Here is a 26,061-nt window from a genome sequence, read left to right as displayed (position 1 = left end):
TTTGATAAGCTTCTCACTGGGAGGAGTTACATGTTGCCAGTAGACTCGGACAAGGTTCCATGCTACTCGTTTTTGCAAAATATCTATCAGTATTGAGTAAGCTGCCACCCACGAGTACTAGATGCATGTGCCACACTCCAGTACAATCCGGAGTTCTACAATTGGCTTTTATCCTCGTGAAGTGACTTGGATTCATAGATATGTATATAAATAAACAATGACTTTTATGGCCCTGTATAGACAATGTCAACACACACAATCAATGATAGTCAAGCACAGGGAGAAGAGTTGGGTTCAACAGGCTAAGCTCCTCAGGTCTTGATTTAGAAGTTGTGTGATCATTCCTGCCTCCAGGTGAAGGGCATGTAACCCTCATCACCACCATAGGAACCTTTGACCAACATCTCTGAGGGTGTGGATAGGGTATCGTCCCTTCCTATACACCTTTCCCCTTTATGGTCCATCCTTCCGAGGATGAGCCCTGCCCCACTCCCTGACAACCAGTCCACGCAACTTAGCATGAGCCAAGATCTGCTAGTGGTGGCTGAAGGCCAAATGAACATCATCATGGGGGCCATCCCTCTACAACAAACACTGCATGCCTCACCTCTCCCCTTCTCGTCATATGCGCTTGATAACCCACACTATAATCCCTTCCATGTGAATGGTTTTATCCTGTATCAAGGCCTAAAACCTTGGTTCACATTTTGCAGGTCCCCCTACGTGAAAGACATGGAGCACCCAAGGCAGCTGGCTTGCAAAGACGCTCTCGTCGTCGAAGGGAACATGGAGCACAAGCTCCTCCGCTGGCGGGCTACGTGTCTAGCCTCAAAAGGTATGCAAAGAAACGAGGTCCCAAGCGACACCGCCCTGGACGTAGGCCGAAGAATCCCCAGGCCAGGGGAATATAGAAGCTCAAAGAAGCACACAAGGCGTGGCAACACCGGTTGTGCAAGCCCCCAATAGATGCTTCACCAGGTGCTCAAAGGCAAAAAAGGGCAGCTCGAGACAAGGAAGAATTCGATGCATTATTCAAAAGCATTTTGGAAAAGGTTGCGGCCAGAGACTACACCATTCAAGTCCCAGCCAACATCTTCCTTGCCCAACCTCACAAGAGCCCCTCACCAGCAGAGCCTTGATCGCCTAACCACCCGGACTCACCCCGCCTCGTGCAAATCGAGTAGCCCCTATGATATACAAGCAACTTAACAGGCCATCCTGCCATAACTTTTTGTCTTTTGATGGTTAAAGGGCTCCCCACTTGTACACACTTCCCTTACCTATCGCTAATGTATGCCACGTCTTTAACAAGCACTGGAATAGGCATCGCAATCAGCATCATAGGATTTTGAAAAAGTTATATCTTGACATGATTGCATTTGTTCGTTGTACTTGGCGCATGCGACTTGCATATACTCTCATGAAGTGACAAGTGGATGCAGGATGACACATGTCTTCGTGCAAACGTGTTCAATGCCCAAGTCACCGCAAGACCACCAACCTCACAAAGAACCGCAACAAAGCCATGCTGCCGAACACGAAAAATCACCCTTGTGAGTGCCCACATCGCACAAACCAAAGCATAGTCATGGGCTACGCTCTCTTCCTGGGTCAAGCTCTACAGTGGGCTCACGACGGTTGTTACCTCAATTGTACCAACATCACGTGTCGCAAAGAGGTTTGCAGTATCTCAAGGGTATCTCCCCATCTCAACAACTGCTTCTCTAACAACGAGGCTAGGGCACAATCATCACTGTAATATCCATTTCTTGAGCCTTCGAAGCTTGACATTTCCCAACCCATTGAAAGGCTGATAGCCTCAATATATTGCAATGGTTGTACTCAAGAAAGTCCAAAAAAAAAGGAAATAAAGAAAAAAGCATAAGAAAAAGAAACAAAAAAGAAAACAGAAAAAGAAAAAAAGAAAAGAAAAGAATGAAACGATAAGACACACACGATCACAACACAGCACCTAGGGGTCCTCAAATTAGGTGCGTCCAGTGACCTTGGTCGGCTGGCTCCACCGTCCCTAGTCCCCTAGCCCCCTAGTATCACCCACAATAGTTCAGGGCACATTAAGGGCAGGACATACCTAGGGAGCTTGTCTCGCCTATGGTTAAACGTGTCACCCTGACCCATTCACGCGATTTCCTTTTGCACTCTACCTTAAATGTGGGAGCTTTTGCTCAACCGCCAAGACCCACGGACCACTTATTGTTCAAGCGTTCCAAGCCGAGCACTAATGGCTACCTCTCACATAGCCGACAAGCCATCCATATCTACGAGTGTAGTGAGCTTACCTCCATGCCGATCGAGTTACCTCCTCTCCCGCACACTCCGGTAGCTCCACGATCCAAGTGCAAGCTTCAAGCAAGCTCAATCCTCAAGCTCCACGCTCCAAGCTCCATTGCCGCAAGCAAGACAAGAGAAGAGAAGAGAAGAGAAGAAGAGAGGAGAAGATGGAGAGCTTCTCCTCCCCGGTCCCTCACCCTCACACACTCACTCCCTCACACTCTCACACTCCCTCTCTCAAGCACAAGCTCAAGCAAGCAAGAAGAAGAAGAAGAAGAAGAAGAGGAGGAGGAGAGTCACTTTTGGCCACACACAAGAATGAGCTTCTCATTCACTTTTCAACTTTATATACAAAACCCTAAATCCCTTTTGGGCGGTCATCCCCTTATCCCCTTTTTTACATGGCCGGCTGTGGCCTAGGCCCTTTTCCCCATTGTTCTTCTATCTTCCTAGCTTCCTTTCCACCGCCCGTCTAGATTTGCAAATTGCATGGGTGAGAGCCCGGTGCTCCTTGAATTAAACCATGATGCGCTTGGGTTCTTTTACAAAAGTATTGACTTGCGCTTTTCCTTGCGTGCCTTTCTCCCTTATTTAGGACTTTTCTCCTTGTGTGTCTTTGTCTTCCGTTTCACTTTGCCTTGGCCTTTGTCTTCTGCTTTAGCTTTTCCAGATTTTCCACCTTGTTCATCTGAGGGTTAACACGCACACGTGTGTGCGTGTGTGCGTGTGTGTGCGCGGCATGTGCTTGCCCTCTTTACAAATACTACACGTAGCCATTTGCAACTGATAAATGAGAGAGAGAGGGAGGAGTGCAACTTGTAGGAGAAGGATTCATGGCACTATTTGGGGTTTTCTTTTCTCTCATGTCCCTTTTACCCTTACTGTTTCTTTTCTCTCACCTGGGTCCACATTTACATGACGTGGACAAAGTGACAAGCTAGGGAGCTTGGAAGATTGTGTGATTGAGCCATGTGAAGATAAGGCGGGCATAGTTATGTGATCGAATATCAAGGTGGTAACATAAGTGATCATGTGTTGGATGAAGATGGTGAGTGTGCAATTGTGTGGTTGTGGGTTGGATGGAGATGGTGAGTGTGCAATTGTGTGATCGTGCTCATGATGGATCATGCTAGCATGGTGGGGGTGACTTGGATTGTTTAGAAGGTGCCAGTGTATGATTGGAGGCAATGTGCTCAAATAATGTTGAAGCAATGATATGATGTAGCTAGGTGGCACAATTAGCAAGTGGATGGGCAATAATTGTATGGATGACCAATTGACACAATTATGAGGCAAGGTGATGAGATTTAGGACCATGCCTGATGGACAGTAGACACAATCAACTAGGTACAAGTGATGTGAGGCAAGGTGATGAGAGGTAGGATCATGCATCATGGATTGTAGACACAATCATCTAGGCATAGGTCATGTGCTAGGTGGTTGGTGTGGTGAGAATGGTGTGAGGCAATCAGAGGTGATGAGAGGTAGGATCATGCCTCATCGATGGTACACACAATCAACTAGGCATGGGTCATGTGTGGGGCAGTTGGTGTGGCGAGAATGGTGTGAAGCGATCGATTGGGATCATCTAGAGCCGAGGATGGTTGGGTGATGATTGCTAAGTGGACATGACTGGGATGCAAGAGGGGATTCATGTGAAGGGTGAATGTTTAATTTGGGTGGTGAGAGGGTTTGATGGGCAATAGAGATTTATAGGAAGGTGCAATGGTCATAAGGGCCGGGTACTGTAAGTTGTGTGATATTGGGTAAATCATGCAAGGTACTATAGGTAGTGTGTATATGAGTAGTTCATGGGTGGGATCAACATGGGGAAGTATCTTGTGATGGAGGGTAGTATGCTAGTGAAGGTGGTCATGGTAAGGGTTTTGGGTAGGGGTGTAAGTGTGATGGGTTGTAATGAGACCCTTGAATCATGTATTGATGGATGCAATTGGGTGGGGGGGATTCACTCATCCACACAATCCTACAACCTTATCCATCTCTCAACACTCTTAAACTACTAAAGTGGATGAATCCCTAAAGCTCAATCGATTTAGTATAAGCAATCAATGCATCACTAAATCTTCAAGCATAATATTATAAGATTGGTAGGTTGATTTTATTTGGTAATTTTTTAAAGTTCTTTCCTTTATTGGATACTGCTAATCTACTCTACTCTATCCTATTCTACTTTAAATCTCCAAACTAGTTCCTTGCTAATTTGGTCTCTTAACTAGCAGCATGTGTTTTTAGGGTACCTTCACCACACTATAGTCCAAATTCGTGGAAGGTTCATTGTTGGTCTCATGATTCATGTGTCACACTCCAAGACACCTTCTCTACTCCTTTGCATTCACACCGCATAGCTCTGATGTCAAGAGAAAAAAAGGAGAAAAAAAGAACAAAAAAGAGCCCTTCGAAATTCGCACACACATATGCACACATACACACTACCTTTCACTCAACTCCTCCCTTCGAGCTATGGATGCAAAAGGAGAAGAAGAGATGTAAAATAAGAGGTGAAGATGAGCTTCGCCCTCACTAGTCCCTTACTTAAGCGATGGTGCATCCATATGATAGATAAGAATGCAAAAGAGTAGATACTCAAAGTTAGCACATGCAAGAACAAGCTCTATATTCAAGTTTACATATTATGTACATTAGGGTTAGGATTAGGGTTATCCACTTAAGTTGGGCATTCTTTACTCTTTGTCACCAGAGTTTAATGATTGCCCATTTTTCTTTTGCATGCTTTTTAGCCTTTGTGGACATGATTTAGGTAAAAGGGATAGAATTTATCCACTTAAGTTGGTCATTCTTTACTATTTTCCACTAGACTTTGATGATCTATCATTTTTCTTTTCCATGCTCTTTTTTGGACATGATTTAGGCAAAAAGGATAGAAATTATCCACAACCGTCTCATCATTTGTGGGTGTACTAAACATGACTTCAAGAATAATTTATACTCTACATAGGAGTCAGGCTAGCTCTCATTGAATATTTACAAGATAAAGAATGTCTTTTAACCATAAGTAATAAGTAAAAAATGCTACAAGAGTATCTTAAGGATGAATGGTGCCTAGATTAACACATTAAGCTCTCTTGAAATCAATCATGATCTGAAAAAAAAAAGATTTTCAACACCCTTCAATCTTCCAAATTCTCTTCTGTAGCCTTTTTCTTTATGAGGGTCAACAAGGAGAGAGCAATATTCTAAGGTTTAGTGAGTGACTAGTGAGGGTGCACCTCAATTTTCACTTCTTACTTCCATCTATTAAGAGAGTAAGAGTTTGAGTGAGAGGAAGTGTGTGAAGGAGCAAGGGACCTATTGGAAGAAAATATTCTCCTTCTTTTTTTCCATCTCTTCTCTTGACATTGGAGCAACAATGATGTGGATTTGAATCAAGGGAGGTGGCAGCTTGGGAAGCTACCTTGGATTGTGAGACCACAAACAACCACTTGTGCATTTTGGAAAACAATGTAGCAGAAGGTAAGTAGGTGAGCCTACCATGGGTTTTTCTGTTTATGAGGAACAAGAGAGAAAGATTAGATGACTCAAAGCTAGGGCAAGATTAAACTAGGTGAGAGATGGTTGAGTCATAGATGAGTTGAGATCTTGAAAGAATGAGTCTTAGTCCATATCCTTTCATTGGGCTCTTGTAGAGCTTGACATTTCAATTCATACCCTAACACTTCAATGTTTCCAATGATTAGCTTGATGCAGCGAAGTGAGGATGATTACGGTTGTAGTCATATAGTAGGCAAGAAGACATGCAAGTTGGTAAACATGCATGCATGCTCTTTGGCCATTAGTCATGGTCATATACAATCATCTTATCCACTCACACACCACTATCATACCTCCTTTTAAGCTCTCAAGTAGATCAAGCATGAACCATACCAACCTTATGTAATCAATGCGTTGGAATGCACAACATATCATATACAAGATTGATTAGTTGATCTTTAAAAGATTATTTCATAATTTCTTTCAAAGGCACCCAATTTAACCTAAGGTAATTTAATCTACATTCATTCTCCAAACCGATCCCTCACTAATTTGGTTTTCTATCTAGTAGTATGTGTTTAGGTGTTAAAAAGAAAACAAGCAAGAGATTGGCCCCTCCTCATTCCATCCCTCTTAAGTACAATAGTGCTTCTTATATCCACTACATGATAATATATGAGCACTCACGGTGATTCAATTCCATCCTTATATCAAAAAAAAAAAAAGTTAGGCTTTATGAGAGCTCAACAATGGGGCATCTCTTGTTCTTTTAAGAGCTCAACTCACCTAAGGCTCAACTATCTCGTCCACTTGGCTCTTAATGGAGCTTCAAACCATATAAGCTTTCTCTCATTCTTCATGCATACAAGAAAGCAAAGAGATCCAAGAGTACACTAGTTAACTCATCTACTTACCTTCTTCTACATTGTAGTTCAAAATGCATGCATGGTTGTCCGTAGTCTCATGATCCAAGTGTACATTCTCAAGCTACCACCTCAACTTCCTTAAATCCACATTGTAAGAGAAACATAGAGAAGAAGAAGGAGAAATTGGTCCCTTACTCCCTCATACATTCCCTCTCACTCAATTTCTTACCCTCTCAAGCTATGGAAGCAAGAAGGGAAGAAGAGATGGAAGTAAGGAGTGAAAATTGAGGTGCATCATCACTAGCCCCTCACTCAACCTAGAATTCTCACTCTCTTTTCCTCACTCTCAAGTAATGGAAGCAACAAGCAAGTAGCAAAGAAGATATATCGGTGATATACTCAAAAGTTGCACATGTGAGAACGTTCTTTCTATTCACTTTTATATTTTTTATATGTTAGGGATAAGGTTTCACTTAGGTTGGGCACTCTCTACACTTTTCCACTTATGACTAGTCCTCACCTTTTCCATTCCACATTGGAGTATTGTGGATACGGTTTGGGCAAAAGTAAATAGAGGTACCAAGAATTGCCATATCCATTGCAAGTCTTCTAATGTAACCTCAGGTGCTATCACACTTTGTATGGAAGTGAGACTGGTTTTCACTTAACTTTCACAAACATATGATGCCTTTTTGTTCGTAAAGTGATGAATAAGAAAATTACAAGTGCATCTCATGGATGAGTGGCAACTAAAATAATACATAGAGTTCTTTAAATTTTACATAGCTTTAAAAAGCAAATTTCATCATTTTTGATGAGTCATCTTTGCTCTTCAAATCCAACTTCCAAATTGCCTTCAACAACTTGTCTTCTCTAAGGTTTCATAGTTTTCAAACCATTTCAAAGTCTCAATAGTTTGCTATAATTGGTAGGCTTGTGTAGTTTAGCTTAACTCCCTTTCCCCAACCATTTTGAGGTCTTGATGGTCTTGCTCTCAATAGTTGAAGAAGTTTTACTACTAACAAAAATTGGCATTTTGATGTACTTGTATTGGATGAAATTTTACCATTATAGTTAGGATATTTTAATGCCCTTAAAATAAGGATAATTGAAAAATCGACATTTCACATAAATGTTGAATAAGAAAATTGATTAATTTGTGAACTTATTGTTATTTTGGTGTTTAGAAAAATGTTTTTCATGAGCATTGGTCCAAACCTAATTTACGCAAGAACTTGATCATTGCTAATGGGGCCGTTAACCAAGTGGCTTGACTAGTGTAGAGGTCGAGTGTAATGGGTGTGCATGAGTTCAAACCTTAGGTTGTAGTGCCTCTCAAATGGCACAAACAATATAAAAGCATCTAAAGACTCGATTCTGCATGATGGAAAGTGCTGCTAACCTACTCATAGACTTGATTATCTCGTGAAGGAAAGTGATTGCTAGTGAGACTAGATATATTAAAAGGGTATTCTTAAAAGGAAAGTAATTGCCAATGAGAGTAGATATATAAATTTTCTGTAATGTGATATAATTGTCAGGTGCCAAGATCTCACATATAGGTGAAGCAAACAACGACTCGTCCAGACTCCGTCCCTTGGATTTGAACACAGTTGAAAACTGGCCAAGACCTTGCATATGGGTGAGGTAGACATTGGACAACAACCGTCCCTTGGAGTTGGGTTTGTAATGCGATAGATTCTTTAGGTGCCAAGACCCGGCATATGGACGAGGCAGACAACAACTTGGTCTCTGTCCTTGGGATTTTACAACTTGCTCTGTCCTTAGGATTTGAAGACACGTACATAGAGCTGGCGAGCAAGCTCATTGGCAAGGGTAGATATATCAAAAGGGTATTAGAAGGACGATGACACATGTCAGGTCTAACAGCCCATGAACAAAGAGGATTCGCCAACTTTTGAGAGAGAGAGGGAGTCATTATCTCCATGTCTTGTCTACAGGCGCAATAGAAGGAGCTGCGCGAGGAATCAATGGTTTGCTACGGAGCGCTTCGACAGTGCCCTAGTTTTCACAACCTTATAAATACCTCCTTTCTGCCAATTACCAGAAACCAGAAGCTTCTGCTCCCCTGCACCCAAAGGAAAACACCCAACAGCAACCATGACCGCAGCAGAAGATGCTCGCTTGTTGTGGAGAGCGTGGCCAAGCGCAGTCCCAAGAGGCTCAAGTATCGATTCTCCAGCCCCAGAAAGGTATTTCTGCAACTTTGAGTCCCATATAGGTGATCCTTACATACAGTCTCTTTGGCCATTAGTACCTTTCTGCAATTCGAGTCTCATACAGATGACCCTTACATCTTGTTTCTTTGGGCATCTAATTGTAGACCCTAGGGCTTTGGCAGTTGGATTTGCTCCAATGAAAATTGAAGCCCTCCTAGTGGCATGATCATCCTTTTTTAAAGAAAAAACGGTGTGGCTAATTATATTACTCAGAATAAATTTACAAAGAAGTACAAGTGTGGCATAACCATCTAAAACCAGTTCTCCGTATGGCTAGTCTACGGCCTTAGCTCTCAGGGGTTTGAGAGTGAGCATTCACCACACAGCAAGGCTGTGTTCAGTATCCTGGTTAGGTGGACGGGTGAGGAAAAATAACTTGGGGCCAGGTTTGTCGGGCTGTGGAAGAGACTGGCAGATGGATATCTTATTAGCAAATATAAATCATGTCATTTATATTTATACTTTGTTTATGGGTTAAATACTAGTGTGCTTTAAGTACATGGTTTCAGTAGGCAGCCACATGCCTGTCTAAGCAGACCTTTACTAGGGCTCACAGTATCTGTGGCTATGGATAAATATCAGAGTGCTTGACTACATGGCTCAATGAGTAGGCATTTGTTAGTTACATGCCCAGCTCAGCCGCCTTTTATACATGATACAATAAATATTCACAAGATGGATGGGGCTTATAATCTTCACAGCAAGGTTCTAGGATTAAGTCACTTGATCATGTTTTTTCTTTTCCAATCATTTCTTTTTGTCTATTGTTAGTGACCAGTCAAACCAGTTGTCTCGTAATGCCCATGTGTGAGGATACACTAGGATTTGCAGAGAAAACACAGTGTGTAGTATGAACGTGACCAACAAATAAGCTCAGAAAAATACACATAGGGAAATGAGAGAATGAATGTTGAAATGAACTCAATGAATAACGTGAGAGTGCTAGAGTGCCCCTTTAAAGTGCTATGGACATATGAGTTCGGGTCATAAGGGATAGACTAGTATCCATGAGTCCTAAGGAACGCATGCATCCTTTGGAACCAAGACTACAGTGCTTGCTTCAGTTCATAAAGAGCTTTCCACAGGTGAAATACCTTATCTTTCCGGTCAGTAGAAGAAAATCTGGGAGGTTGCTCCACATAGACTTCCTCCTCCAAATAACCGTTCAGAAAGGCACTTTTGACGTCCATTTGATGGATAGGCCAACTGTGGTGAGTGGCTAGCGCATCCAACTAATGAAGGGAGGTCAACTGCGTAGTAGGAGCAAAGGTCTCTTCTTAGTCAGTACCTTGCTTCTGTCGAAACCATTGCACCACGAGGTGAGTCTTGTACTTGTTTAAAGTCCCATAAGCTTTTAGCTTAGTCCTAAAAATCCACTTCATCCCAATGACTTTCTTGTGGCTCGAACGATCTACCAAGGTCCGAGTCTCATTTCGGTCAATACTCTCTAGCTCCTTTTGCTATATAATCAGTTGTAAACGATGACACAAATGATGCCTAAAGTGCAAGCCGGGCAAATCTTCTAGGGCTCTTTGAAGTGGAATTTGGTGGAAGGATCTCCGAATCGTATATGGTCTATTGGTACCAGTAAGCTGAAGAATCTGCAGGTGGGTCATAAGCAGATAGTAGATCCGGCTTAGAAGATACTATCTCTGAAGGAATAATGTGAGGAAAGGGCCTGGAATCTAGCATCGAAAACTGTAGAACGTCCCTCTCATTAAACACTACATCTCTTCTAATGATCACCTTGTTTGTCCGAGGATTGAACAAACAATAGGCTTTCGCTTCAGAGGAGTATCTGACAAAAATCAAGAGATCAGCTCAGGAAGTGAACTTGCCTATTTTGTTATTAGGGGCGTGTGTGTAAGCATGATTCCCAAACTCTAAAGTGGAAAACTACAGGTCGAGAGCCAAAGGATGCCTCATATGGAGTCCTCTGAGGGATAGTCACAGTCGGACATCGGTTGAGGATGTACATTGAATTATTAATAGCCTCGACCAAGGTGCTCAAGGAGCTCTGTTGTGAACAGCATAGAGCGTGCCATGTTCACGATGGTTTGGCTTCTACGCTTTACAACTCCATTTTGTGAAGGGGAGTTGATAGAGGTAATTGTTGAGCTAAAAAAATGTATTAGCTTCACTTAAACAGTCCCAAAACATGCTTAATTAATGAAGTAACTTTGTTTACTTAAAAAGAAATGCGTTCCTAGAGAGTGTCTGTATCCATAATCACAAACCCACTTGGGAGGGCCCAAACTTTCTATAAATAGGTGTGTTGTCCTCCATTCTATCTTAATCTCGTTTTTGTAGGTTTTAGATGTTTTCAGCTTGTTGCCCACACCCCTCTCGCGGAGGACATCGCAGTCTCGTTTGTCCATTGCTGTCATTTACAGTTTGACGCCTGTTTCCAGCCTCCACCTTCTGTTTGCTGCTGTTTCTAGCCAAGTCAACTACGGTTGATCACCTGCACAGTTGTCATACAGCCTGCCACAGCAGCATACTGTTGCGTTTGCAGGCCCCAGCTGCCGTGAGCACAATTTTCTCACTCTTGACTGTTGTCACTGCAGTTTTCTCACTCCTGATTGCTGTCACTGCAATTTTCTCTCTCTTGTCTGCTATCGCCACCATTTTCTCTCTCCTCACAGCTGTGTTTAACAGTTTTCTCTCTCCTCAGCCAGTCACAACAGATTTTCTCTCCACTACCTGCGTTTGCTATTTTCTCTCTTGCAGCTTGCGTTTTTAGTATTTCTCTCTCCTGTACTGTTTTGTGGATGAGATCCAGCCTTCTTTGACTGCGTTTGTTGGTGTTTGACATCCGAAGGCTGCCTTACTGCGATTCGGGATCTGTTCGGAGTACTACACACTCTCCAGCTCATTACCCTTGCTCTGATCCTTGAGATACAAGAGTTCGAGGTTTAGTATTCATTCACTGCATAGTGTGTTTACTGCATGAGCAATATATATTTAGTAGTCCTATCATTTCATTTATTTATTGTGTTCATTGTCTTTGAGTTATCCTAACCCTAAGTGTGTTCTTTTATCAAATTGTGCTTTGTCGTACGATTGTTATTTGCGTTTCTGTGTCAGGGTATTTTTTTACATGGTATCAGAGCTTGGTACTCTTTGAGAAACCTAGGTCTTTGATTTGAAAGCTCTTTGCAGAAGCAAGAACAACAGTAGTTTCAAATGACTTCAAATACAACAACACCAATTCAGTCTCCAAAACTAACTATGCTGAGAACCGAGCAAGAATGGGCAGATCAGCTTGCTCCACAAAGTTCTAACATGGTGAAAGACACTTTTGACCACAGAAGAAAAGCTATACAAGCTGTCCACTGAAGAATATCATGTGATCATGGCTTTTAGATGAAAGAATATTAGGGAGCTTGATCGAAGGATTGCCCTTCAAGAGAAGCTACTCAATGAAGGTATGCATGAATTTCTCTCTTCAGATGTTGCGCATAAATCTGATGATATTGCAGGGCCGTCGAGACCTTCATCAGGGATGGGCTGTCACCAGGTGGTGATACTTTTTACAGTTGCTTTTCTTATTTACTTATATAAATATTTTATTTTTCTTTTCTTTTGTTGCTATTGCTTTTACCCCTAGAGTTCTCTTGGAATAAGCGGGATCTTTGCATGGCCAGAAGATGCAGCCATTGGGACAAATTGGACTAATTGTTTGCTTGAGCCTTAGGACCAGTTCCATATTGAATCGGCATTGAAGAATAGAATGCCAGTGGTTTGGGACTGTGTGCTTAGCCACTGGAGATGGTGCAGGACAATGAGCCTGGCCAAGATAGAAGATGCACATGTGAGAATGCTCAGGGAATAAAAGTCACTGTAATTGAGCCACATTACACTTTTGATGTGGTCGCAATGATAAAAGTTGCACAGAACAACTTGAGGAATGCAGGGGTCACCATCCCTAAAATTTAGGGAGTTACTATTTTTGGACCCCAGAATCTGTTCGCATCATTGTCTTCATTTTTACACGAGGATTAATTCTCTGGTCTTTGCTGAGGTTAAATTTTGCACCGATTATGGAGAATTTTAGACTGAAAGGTTTAAACGGGAAAATTGTTACATGTATGCCATGTGGCACAAATTCCCAAAAGAGAGAGAGAGAGAGCAAAAAAAAAAAACGTAATAGACATAAGGGGCAGAGGGGAGAATGAAGTTTGGAGGAGCTGAGGGCAGATTGCTACAAGAAAACCAGCCATGGAGAGTACTTCTACGTCTCTGACTCAAGCACGGAGATAGAGCTTGCTCCCTCTGATCACCTCTCTCTCTATTCTCAGAAGAAATGCTTTGCATGATGGATTGATTCCATCGAAGGTACAATTCTGTGTTTTCTCTGCACATGTTGAATCGTACGGACAGTGAACTCTGCTCATGCTGAATAAAGATAGTGAACTCTGCACATGCTGAATCGTAACAACAATGAACTCTGCTCATGCTGAATGAGAACAGTGAACTCTGCACACGCTGAATTGTAAGAACAGTGAACTTTGTTCATGCTGAATAAGGACAGTGAACTCTGCACACGCTGAATCGTAAGGACAGTGAACTCTGCTCATGCTGAATAAGGACAGTGAACTCTGCTCATACTGAATCGTAAGAACAGTGAACTCTGCTCATGCTGAATAAGAACAGTGAACTCTGCAAATGCTGAACAGTAAGAATAGTGTGCTGGACTGTCAGAAGAGTGAATTCTGCACATGTTGGACAGTAAGGGATGTTGATCTGGACATGCTGTACTGTTCCTATGCAGCTGGGATTTACTTAGAAGAGATGAAAACCAATTGTTCACAGGTTATGTATTTTGGAACATCACAATTTTTGTAATTTTCTATCTTTTAATTGATAAAGAAATACTGAGAGGGGCACCGGTCTTCGGGGCCAATCTGGTGTTGAGCGAGGGAGAGAGGTCTCTGTTTATGTGTGTGTATGTAAAGTCCAGGTGTTAATTGAAGGAACTACCACTTTATGTGAGTCATAGACCGGTTGCATGGTTCCATCCTCGGGATTTGAATTATTTTTTGTAAGAATTTAAGCTCAGACAATTTTGGGTGAAAAGGCCATACACACAGGTAATTCTTTTCTACACCGTGGAGAATTCAGCTCTCATAAGCCACAACTTGGCCGTCTTGCATAAGAACAGCCCCAATGCTGTTACCACATGCATCACTTTTCCCATGCTTTCTCTACAATCTATTCCTCTTTTGTGCCCTATTTTTCAGATCTGCCCTGATTTTCAGCTTTATTTTGAGATTTACCCTTTTTCTCAGCCTTTGCCTTTTTGACATGTGACTTGGATTCATCATCGTGGAATCCTGCATCCTTTCCACACAGCAATGTGTCGGCTGTAGTAGCAATTTCTATAAGCTGAGACATGTTGGAAACAATGGACTTAATACAAAAATCCTGAATACCCTTTGGCAAACCACAAATATACTTCTCCACCTGCTCATGGAGGGGTACTATGCGATAAGAAGTAATTGGCAGCAATGCATCCCAAAACTTCTTATTATACAGATCCAAGCTCTTGCAATCTTTAGAATTCAACTGATTCCAAGTTGTCATAATGTCTACTTCAAAGGTACTTGTCAACCAATTTGAAGCAAACATTTGCTTGAACTGGACCCAAGTGGTAGGTGACTTCCTTTGAATAAGAAGTGTAGACCACCACTGCAATGCATTTCCCTTAAAAAATGTGGTTGCCTTGCGTATCTTAGATGCCTCTATGAAGTTGCCTCCAGAATAGGCTGCATCAAACTGCTGAATAAAAACAAGTGCTTTCAGCCTATCTTGTGCACCACTGAAAGGCTCAAACTTCACGCCTTTTGCCACCTTCATCATAGTCCTCCGATGGACCTATGGGAGTCAAGTTATCATAAATGGGCTGCAGCAAAAAGGGTGCATTGGCTGTATTTGCATAAAAACCAGTACTATCTGAAGCACCTACATGACCAACACCAAATCCTTGTGCTCCAACAGTCCCTGGGGGAACCGATACATATCCATATGGCCTGCTTTGTGCCCCAAGCATCATGCTTATGCTGCCGTACATGGGATTAGACATTCCACTTGCATTACCCGGATACATTGGGTGTTGTGAGCCATGCATTGGCTGCTGCATACCATAGGGATTTGTGCCATACATTCCTGTATGCGGTGCGTGTCCAATCATAGCATGAAAAATGGTACCACCAAAGTATCCATGCTGTCCCATGCTTGCATGTGTATAATTGCCTTGTTGTCCATGTTCCCATGGATTGGCACTACCAAGTTGGCCATGCATTTGCACTTGCTGCCCCATGGATACCAACTATTTGTGCTCATCAAGCATTTCGGGCTCTTCTAAAGAAGGCTTAGGCATTTCCTTCGGTTCTTGTGGCTGTCCCAAAGCTATAGAAGGTGTTTTCTTCTCTTTGCCTTTGCTGTCCTTCTTTGGGGCATTCAAGAATTGAGTAAATTGGGGATCCTTTGCCAATTTAGCAAAAAGATTTGTTGCTGTACACATTTGATCCTTGAAGCTATCATCAAATTCTTCAGCCCCTTGCTGGTCATCACTCTCTTTATGCATTGAAGTGCCAACATTTGGGTCATTTCCTACATTTTCAGCATGTTGTCCGTGCTGAGAACCATGCCCAACATCAGTTATTGCATTTCCCCCTTCAGCACGTGATTGACCAAGGAGCAATGTATCCTCTCCACTTGATCCCGTATCACCATGTGAAGACATGCTTGCTGTAATTCATTGCTGAGAACAATTTCAGCAATAATGCAATAGTCCCAAGTTGCAATCAAGTACCACAGGCCCACCAACTCAAAGGATTTGATGGCATCTCGGCAATGGAATCATGTAACGAGCCTTCCTTTCGTGGATGGGTGGTAAATCCCTAATTACAACTTAATTACAGTAGCAAACAATTAATGCAAAACTGAAAATACAAATTTACCTACTGATCTTGGACAACGCACGCCCAATTGGCCCCAAAATTAGCGCCCCTTTCGGTATTTCTTTAGCTTTATTGAAGAAGAAGTTGATTTACAATGGGATTCTCCCAATCCCTTTCAGTATTCCAACTCCCCTTGCTGTTCAAAATCACCCGCAAGCATAGTTACCAGGAACGGGGAACGGGACCCCCTAGAACGGGGGGAACGTCCAAAGTGAGGGAACGGGACACACACACACACACACACACACACACACACACACACACATATATATATATATATATATATATATATATATATATATATATATATATATATAGATATAGATATATATATATATATATATATATATATATAGAGAGAGAGAGAGAGAGAGAGAGAGAGAGAGAGAGAGAGAGAGAGAGATCATATCAACCATAATTTATGAAATTAGACTCTAGAGACATAATAATCAAGTTTCAATAATAATAAAGATTCAAAACATTGTAACCAGCAATGGATTGTCGCATTCATAATTCAACATTCTAATCAACAATGTTGTATAAGTCCAACTGGCAACAAGTGTGCATTGCAAAAACACAAAATATGTACTAAACTTTAAAGCCTAAATAGTAAAGTTCCAAGTTATAAGAGCTCCAATTTCCAAGTCAATACTCTAAAGTTCCAAAAGGCTAGCTACTAAGTGCTCTGATTCATGGAAGATGGCTCCACTGTGCCTGAATGCTCATCCTGTTGAACAATATCCTGCCCATCATCATCACCATCATCATCATCGTCATCTTTTTCCCAACATATAAAAGAATCAGCCTTTGCAACTGATGTACGAGCTAGCAAGTGAAGATTGGAGCTCACATAAACTAGGTCATTCGTCTTCATTGTACCAAGACGATTTCTCTTCTTTGAGTGAATGTGATTGAATGAGCTCCATAGTTGCTCTAAACAAGAAGAGCTAATTGTTTGGCTAAGAATACGAATAGCCAAACTCTGCAACTCTGGAGCTTCTGCCCCGTAGTCCTCCCACCATAAAGCAGCCCCAATATTTGTCCTGTCCTCTAGTGCATCCTCTGTACCAAACATCCCTAATGTTTGCCGATATACAGAGAGCTGATTTTTAATTTTGCGTTGCATTTCACGGCTGGGATAAAGCCTTGCAAGCAATGTGTTCCAAGCCTTGACCACCTCAAGGTCTCTTTCTTGCATCTTTCCTTGAAACTCAGGATCAAGCACATATGCTGCAGCATGCATAGGAGAGTCATACGCATTCCATCTGCTGATGCATAACTCCTTGATCTGCTCATACCTATCTGCATTTGGTTCCAAACTCTCCAACCTCTCAATCATGCGATCCATACCTTCATAGATCTTCCCAATGCATGGATCCATGCCATCTGCAAGCCTCAACATGTGCATAATAGGATCAACCATTTGGTTGGTGCGATTAACCTCATCCCAAAAATCTCTATCAGAAACATATGCATTACATAACACAGCAGTAGCAGTGGCAGCCCCAGTCCAATTTTCATACTCATCACTAGCAAATAGCTCCCTAATTGCACCTTTGCAATAGTGCAATCGACCAAGCATAAGAAAGTTATATGCAAATCATGTATCCGAGTATTTAAGAAGTTCTTTGTCACTTCTCTTGCGAAACTCAGCATGCAAGTACTGATGATTACATATAAATGTGATAATCTTGTTGCCTTTCGCAACAAGAGATGCAATCCATGGCAAGTCCCCAATATCCTTCAACAAGTTACATATAAATGTGATAATCTTGTTGCCTTTTGCAACAAGAGATGCAATCCATGGCAAGTCCCCAATATCCTTCAACAAGTTATTCAAGCAATGCGCCATGCACGGACTAAAGGTGATATGTGGATACATTGCCATTAAAATGTTTCCTGCTGCCCTGTTTGTAGGTTCACCATCTACCACAAACTGCACTACATTTTCTGCCCCAACAGCCTGCACTGCCTCGCACCACTCGGATGCCAATACATCTGCACTCTTTCCAGTCTCTGAAGCATCATGACTACCAATGAAGTATACATCTCCACGAGAATATGCAACACCACCATGTATGGACCTATGGCGTGTGTCACTCCATCCATCTGCTATCAATGTCACTCCATTTCTTGCCCATTGATTGCGAATATTTGCTGTTGCAATCTCTATGGCTACTTTCTCCTTTTGAAGCAATGTAGTCCTGATAGTTTCTGATGAAGGGGGCTTATATGTGGGTCCATACTCTGCAATCTTTGTCACCATATTTAAAAAATAAGGTGACATGGCTGATTTGAATGCAATATGGTCATGGTAAAAAAAGCGTGCCACTGCTGCATCTGTTTCCTCTTTTTTCTTTGGTTCCCATGAAGTGTGCAATGAACTCTGTTTAACACCACGACCTGTTGCCATTGATGGCCCACGAGAAGGCTACGTAGCCACTAATCCTGGTGGTCTTCTGCATGAAGCACCATGCCCTGCTGGCCTTGGAGTCCATGTTGTTGGATCCACTGCTATATTTGGCGTCCTCTTGGCATGTGAATTCCCCATAGAAGTGGCTATGCGGTCAAGTAACTCCTGCATTTTCTCAATTGATACATTGGTGCAAAAACGCACCTCTTTCCCCTCATGTAGAAGATGGGCTCTCACTTTATCAGCCCCACTAGTGCGAGCATAAGGGCAAAGTTTGCATTTCCAAGGGCGAGCCCCTCCACCTCTCAATGGCACCCCTTCATCTACTCATCCCACCATGACGAAGTAGTGCTTCGACTTCGTCCAGTTGTTGACGAAGTATCTGTTGAGGATGATGAAGATCCCATAGATGTCAATGTTGCCATCTATATAGAAGTGACAAATAGTCAATAAACTTCAATGAAATTACAAAAATTTGCAGCCAACATTTTAACATCCATGCGTCGAAGTTCAGTGAAATTGCAAAAATTTCAACCAAATTGTACCGTGTGCCGTACGCGACGTAGGCAGGAGACTCAGAGGCAGGTGGGAGAGTCCGGTGGGCAGAAGTAGGCATGCCCACGGCCTTGGTGAGGTAGGTGTGGCAGGCGGAGCAGCCTGCAGGTGAGTGAAACGAGAGCAGGCGGAGGAGTAGGAGCAGGCGGGGCAGGAGCAGGAGCAGGAGCAGGAGCGGGAGCGGGAGGTGGAGCGGGAGCACGCGGAGTAGGAGCAGGCGGGCGCGTGGAGCGGCAGGCGATAGGCGGGCGCGTGGAGCAGCAGTCGACAGGCGGGCGACTCTTCATGGAGGCGACAGGGGTGACTCTCCACGTAGGCGACAGGCGGGCGACTAGCGGGAGCGGACGACAGGCGGAACGTCGAGACGCAGGTAGGCGACACGCAGGCGGAAGAGTAGCGGGTGACAATAGGCGGGAGTAGCAGGCTGCCGACTTGTTTTTTTTAAATTAAAAAATTACATTGGTTGGAACGGCCGTTCCAAACAGGGAACAGCCAGGAAACGGGCGAGAACGGCCAGGGAACGGCCGAGAACGGGGCAGGGAACAGGAGGAAACGTTTTGCCAGCGTTTCCTGGGCTGGTACCTCCCGGAACGCGTTAATCCGTTCCTATGTGCCGGAACGGGCGTTCCCTGTCTGTATGCCCGCAAGTCTTTAACCTGATTTGCCCCTTGATTCGGGCAATCAATTGGCCTTGACCCGCTTTGATGGAGATTGAAAATGCCCCAAATTCAATTATTTGTTGGCCCTTCCACTTGAATAGGCTAAAAATAGCTTCAGCCCTGTTGAATCCAAGTCTTGGAGCTTCCAATTTTGGCACACTTCCCAAGGCTGTTGCTAAACCCTAATTTCTGCTCAGATTAGGGTTTACAGGTGAGAAATCTGAAATTTCTCAGTCTCCAAGGGTCCAAATGCTGAGATCTTCGGAGCAAGGTTGTAAAATGGTTGGGAGATGAGAGGGAAAGCGTTAGAGAGAGAAAATTTAGAGTTTTGTCTCAAAGAATGACTGAAAATCAGTCAAATGCAGCTGTTGCCCTGCCACAACAATATGTAGATGCAAAGAACCGAAGAAAATCAGTCATTTATTGCTGCCGCCCTGTCTCAACAGCCTGTAGATGCTGTCGCCTATTGTTGATTGGTCTTCTTCTGCCCTTAGCTGCCTCAGAAGGTCCTCCGATGGTTGCAAATCAGACTAGTAGCCTCTTCCCCTCCCCCCCCCCCCCCCCCCCCCCCCCCTTCTCTCTCTCTCTCTCTCTCTTGCAGGCTGAATTTATAAAAATGCTTCTCTCCAGCCTCTAAAGACGTTTTTCAGTTTTGCATAGGCATTTTTGACAAGTGATAGCCTTTCCAAATGGTTTTTTTAATATTTTTCATAATTAATATCAATTTTCAGTCTTTAAATACTGACAATTAATCTAATAAGGGGATAAGGGGATGACCGCCCAAAAGGGATTTAGGGTTTTGTATATAAAGTTGAAAAGTGAATGAGAAGCTCATTCTTGTGTGTGGCCAAAAGTGGGTCTCCTCTTCTTCTTCTTCTTCTTCTTGTTGCTTGCTTGAGCTTGTGCTTGAGAGAGGGAGTGTGAGAGTGTGAGGGAGTGAGTGTGTGAGGGTGAGGGACCGGGGAGGAGAAGCTCTCCATCTTACTGGCCAATAATTAAAGTGGCCGGGCAACTTTCATTCTCGAGTGTCTCTGCGCTATCTTTGACCATCAGATTGACTTTAGGTACCATTAAACGCCACTTCTCTAGTGTCACCAATTGACACTTATGGGCAAATGAATGACCTATACCAATAATTGACACTAGATACTACCAAGTATCTTTGCGGCATAACTTATAGCAACCTTTGCCTTTGACATCCCATGATTTCTTCGGGTCTCGGACTTGTAAATTTACTTTAACCCCAATTGCACCTCACATGTGCAACATCTACTTAATCATGTGATTAAAAATTTGAAAAACACATGTCCTCATGACACAGCACCACCCAACGATTTTACGGGCATACTACATACATCAAAATGCACTAAGTCCAAGACATTGGACTTACGAGAGACACCAGAGTAAAATGAAATTTTCATTTGCTTTTCAAACTGACACTTCTTACAAAAGTTAACTTTAGAGCCTTTTCCATCAACCCTCTTCAAAGACGCAAGGACATCAACTCCTTTCTGGCTCATATGGCCTAATCGCCACAACTCCAAATGACAACTAATTTCAGCAACTACAAGAAACTTGCTATTCAAAGCTTTACAATGCAAACAATATAAAGTGCCCTTCTTTGTTTCTTTTGCAATCAGCATGGAATCCTTTTTCAATTTCCATAAACCACCACCAAACAATGTAGCGTAACCATGCAAGTCAAGCTTACCAACAGATAGTAAACTCTTTTTGATGCCAGGCACATTCTAACATCTTTCCACACAAGCTCTTGCCATTATTTAAAGACAAGTGTATAGTGCCAATCCCATCAATGTTGCAAGCGTGGTTAATTCTAAGGTACACTTTTCCATAACTGCCCTCATTGAACATAGGAAAACACTCCAAGCAAGGAGTTACATGGAAAGAGGCACCAGAGTCTACAATCCAAGTGTGAGTGACACCATCATTAAGTGACCAAAATCAATCACATCAGCCTTGGTAATTTACATATCTTGCATGTGATACGCAAGGGCATCATAATCAACTGCACATGATACATCAGCCTCTATATCCGAAAGCTCCTCTATGACTACATTGGAGGCCACACTAGCCTTTTCCTTGCCTTTGGCTGCCTTAGATGCATCTGTCTTATCCTCTTTCTTCTTTTTGTCTCCTGCATTCTTCTTTCTCTCTTGTTCCTTTTTGTAATACCTACAATCAGGCTTCTTGTGGCCCTTCTGACCACACTGATAGCAAGTAATGTCACTCTTTTCCTTTCCTTTTCTTTGCTCTTGCTTCTGTTTCTTTGTCCAACATTTACATTTTTCTTTTCAGCCCTGCCTCTTACATTAAAAGTTGAGTTGCTACCTTCTCCACCAAACATACGTCTAATTTCTTCATTCAAGATTGAACCCTCACACCGTCATATGAGAGATTGGGGTTATTGTTGAGAGAAACCACCAAGGTCTCCCAAGAATCAGGCAGTGTCATGATCAGAAAGATCGCCCTCAACTTATCATGAAAATCCAAACTTGTATCCTTGAGCTGATTTAAAATGCTAGTAAATGCACTTAAGTGCTTAGCTGCAGGCTTGGGCTCATCCATTTGCATATTCATCAACTTGCGCATTAAATGCACCTGATTAACAGGTGTGGTGATCTCATAGGTAGTTTTCAGCTTCTTCCATATTGCATAACCTGTATCTAAACCCTTAATGTCTGTCAAGATGTCATCAATGACACCCATCTTTATGTAAGCCGCAACCTTTTTGTTAACTCTAGCCCAATTTGCATCAGACATTTGTGCGGGTTTATCTTCCTGCAAAGCATCCTCACAATCCTTTAAGAACAATATGCCCTGCTTACGGTCTTTCCAAAGGTCAAAGCCATACCATCAAACCGTTTGATTTCCATCAAACTCTTGATGTTTGAACTAGAAGGAGTTGTAGCCATTTTTATCATGAACACAAGAGTAAATGCACTAAACTGCAGAAGCACAAGCTGAACCAAGAAATACACTGCTGTTCTTCCCCAAACAGTAATAAATCTTTGCTGTTTATACATAAACCAGCCACCACACGGGCAAATACTGCAGAAATTTACCAAATTCTGCACAGAGCTCCAACATTCTAGGTCCAATAGTGCATAAATGTCAGTTAATCTGTCCCAATTGAGCAAAATTTTACCAAAATATGAAAAGACCCAATTTTTTCGGGGTCCAATGTCAGGAAATTTTACTCGAAAGACTGAAATTCCGACAAATTTGGCAAAATCCCCAATTTGATTGAGGTTAACACGCACAATGTCAGTAATTTTTGACATAATGTCACTGCCAGGCATAAACAAGATCAAATTTGGAAAAAGTCCCAAATTTTTTGGGCCGGATTTGCACAGATTTGTGACCTGTGCTTCCACGCGTGAATCCCTGTCAAGGCAAAAGGAAAATTCAGAAATTAGAGAAAATTCTGATAAAAAAAAAGCGGGAGGGGTCCCCTGACCTGCCAGGGTGTCACGTGGCCCGTTTGCTGGCGACCCATCATTGAGCTTGTTGCCCGCTACTCGACTATCACGTGCGCCTGTTGCCCACTACTCGTTGGTCGTTGCGTTGGCGTGTCATGCCTGCTGTCATCGCTTGCTGCAGTCGATGTGCTGCACGCTCAATGCTCGACTGATCCACGTTATTGGATGCTCAACTGGTCCACGATTGCTAGACGCTCGACTCCTGCACAATTGCTGGAGCATTCGTGAGTTGACTGTCGCCTATGAGTCTTGCAATTGGCAATTAATGCTTGTGCAATTCGAGGAGTGAGCAAACGAGTGAGAGTGATGAGAGAGAGTGTGTGAAAGTACGATTCGATTTTGGGTGTACCAACAATGTGTTGGTACACAAAGAATAAAATGTATTTATACTTAGGGCACGTAAGGGTGCGTTCACATATACAGTTAAGTAATACATGTGTACTATATACGAAGGGCCTTTATCCCAACATCCTTGAGTCTCATAAGCGTTTGGGGGTGTAGATGCATTATCAAACATGCTACTTTGTGCCATAGGCATCAAACCAATGTTGCCATACACAGGGTTATACACATTACCAACCATGCCCGAATACATTGGGCCTTTCACTCCATGCATTTGCTACTGCATACCATAGGGAGTTGTGCCATACATTCTTATATGCGGTCCTTGTCCAACCATTGCATGAAAAATCATGCTACCACCAAAGTATCCTTGTTGCATACATGCTTGGCTGTCCAAAATCCATTAGTTTAGCGTTTTCATGATGGCCTAGCATTTGCATAGCATAGGTACCAACTGTTTCTCTTCATTGGCTTCTTTGGGTGCTTCCAGTGAAGGCTTGGGCACTATCTTCAATGCACCTTGTTGTCCCAAGGGTGTAGAAGATGACTTCTTCTTCTTGCCCTTGTTGTCCTTCGTGTTGTGAAGGCTATACGTGAGCTGAGCTGAGAGTGAAGGTGCAGAGAGTTGAGAGTAGTAGAGTGAGAGAGTGAGCACAACACTTGATGTTTTTTGGTACAAACACTTGTGTACCACATTTTAGGTTTTGAATATATATAAAGTACAAAAGTGAAAGGATGCGTTCATACCCGAACACGGTAAAAGGCACGGTGAGCCTTTATTCCCAACAACCTTCCATCTAAAGGCAACGTGTTTGAAGGTAGAGGAAAGAATCAACTAAGTTTATGTATATACAAAGTTGAAAGACACATATACTATCCAATCCCCATCATCTGGCGGCAATGAGCAAACGGCTCGGTTGGAAGACCCTTCGTAAGAAGGTCTGCAGGATTATTATCTGTATGTACCTTGACAAGCTCAATGCCTTTGCTGTCAAGTACATCCCTGATAAAGTGATACTTCACCTGTATGTGCTTTGTCTTTGCGTGAAAGACAGGATTCCATGCTAGCATGATAGCACTCTGACTGTCATAGTGGAGGATAGGAACCTCTGTAATCCCAAGCTTTGTCACCAGATGTGAGAGCCATAAAGCTTCTTTGCATACCTCTATGGCAGCCACATATTCTACCTCTGTAGTAGACAGTGCAACACATTTTTGCAGCCTAGATATCCAGGAGACTGCTCCTCCTGTGAACATAAACACATATCTTGAAGTAGACTTCCTGCAGTTAGGATGGCCAGCATAGTCTGCATCCGTGAAACTAACAACATATGACTTCTGCTTATCCAAGCAGATGCACAAATCCTTTGTGCCCTTAAGGTATCTCATGATACCCTTTACTGCTTCCCAATGCTTTTTGCCAGGATATGCCATGTATCTGCTAACCACTCCCACCGCAAATGCAATGTCAAGATGTATAGCAACCATAGCATACATCAAGCTACCAACAGCGGAAGCATAAGATATCTTGGCCATTTCAGCCTTACCATCATTTGATGTAGGGTTGTCATGTGCACTAAGTTTCACATACGGAGGCAATGGTACACTAATAGCTTTTCCCTCCTCCATATTGAAACGTTGCAGAACTTTCGTAATATACTCCTGCTGTGGCAGATAAAGAGGACCCTTTGATCTGTCTTTGAGTATACGCATGCCAAGAATGTGATTTGCCTCACCAAGATCTTTCATGTCAAATCTATTGTGTAGACTATGATTCAAGGAGTTCAAGGCATGAACATCCTTGCTTGCAATTAGCATGCCATCCACATACAATACCAAGAGAATAAGGCTACCACCTGCTACCTTTTTGGTATATAAGTAGTGATAAACTTGAGAATGATGAAATCCGTGAGATTGCATGAATGTATCAAATTTGTGATACCATTCGCGTGGTGCTTGCTTCAGCCCATATAGACTTTTGTTGAGTTACATACCATGTGCTCTTTTCCCTTTGCAACAAAACCATTAGGCTTCTGCATATAGATCTCCTCATGTTGATCACTGTGTAAGAAGGCGGTTTTTACATCCATTTGTATGAGTTCCATGTCCTCAGATGCAACCAAGCCTAAGATGGTTCGCAAAGTAGTCATTTTGGCTATAGGAGAAAAGATTTCATCAAAGTCAATACCATGTTCTTGCTTGTACCCTTTGGCAACCAAGCGTACCCTGTACTTGGGCAAAGAACCAGAAGTGACTTTCATTTTGTAAACCCATTTGCAGGGTAGCACTTTTTGTCCTTTTGGCAAATGTACCAAATCCCAAGTGCCATTCTTCATGAGAGATTCCATCTTTGATAGCATTGCTTTTTACCATTTCTTACTATCCTGTTTGTCCATTGCTTCCTAGAAGCATGACGGTTCACCACAATCTGCTAACATGACATAATCAACCACATAGTTTACTCCAGGAACAAATCTCTTTGGCTGCTTTTGCACTTTGGTCGACCTATGGACCAAGTGGTCAATATTTGTTGGCTGTTCAGCCTGTAAATCTGCATTAACAGCTTGCTGTTCTGTAGGTACAGCTTTCTGTAGAACTGGTTCAGGTTGTTCTAGGTGCACATGTTCTTGCTGAATTTGTGGGACACCATGGCAAGATCCTACTGAACATTTACAGCATCATTCCCTGCAATTTCAGGGACATTTTCATTAGGTATTTG

General features: G+C 42.6%; 1 protein-coding gene across 4 annotated transcripts in view; it reads left to right on the top strand.

Annotated features, from left to right (window-relative positions):
- The first annotated feature begins 8,367 nt into the window (after positions 1-8,367).
- Positions 8,368-26,061, top strand: part of LOC148037217 (DHBP synthase RibB-like alpha/beta domain-containing protein) — a 74,814-nt gene continuing 57,120 nt past the window's right edge. Inside the window, exon 1 of one of the 4 annotated variants that reach the window (XM_087676156.1) lies at positions 8,368-8,881. In XM_087676156.1, the coding sequence (XP_087532282.1) occupies positions 8,660-8,881 (222 nt within the window). In that variant the 5' untranslated portion in view covers positions 8,368-8,659. The remainder of the gene's footprint in view (positions 8,882-26,061) is intronic. The other 3 variants (XM_087676154.1, XM_087676153.1, XM_087676155.1) reach the window with 3 other exon arrangements.

The sequence above is a fragment of the Lygodium microphyllum genome, chromosome 4 (assembly GCF_053477565.2).
Source record: "Lygodium microphyllum isolate KBCC chromosome 4, Lygodium_microphyllum_v1.1.10, whole genome shotgun sequence".
Taxonomy (NCBI): Eukaryota; Viridiplantae; Streptophyta; class Polypodiopsida; order Schizaeales; family Lygodiaceae; genus Lygodium; species Lygodium microphyllum.
The sequence above is the reverse complement of the archived record's forward strand: the minus strand, read 5'-3'. Positions and strand labels throughout refer to the sequence as shown.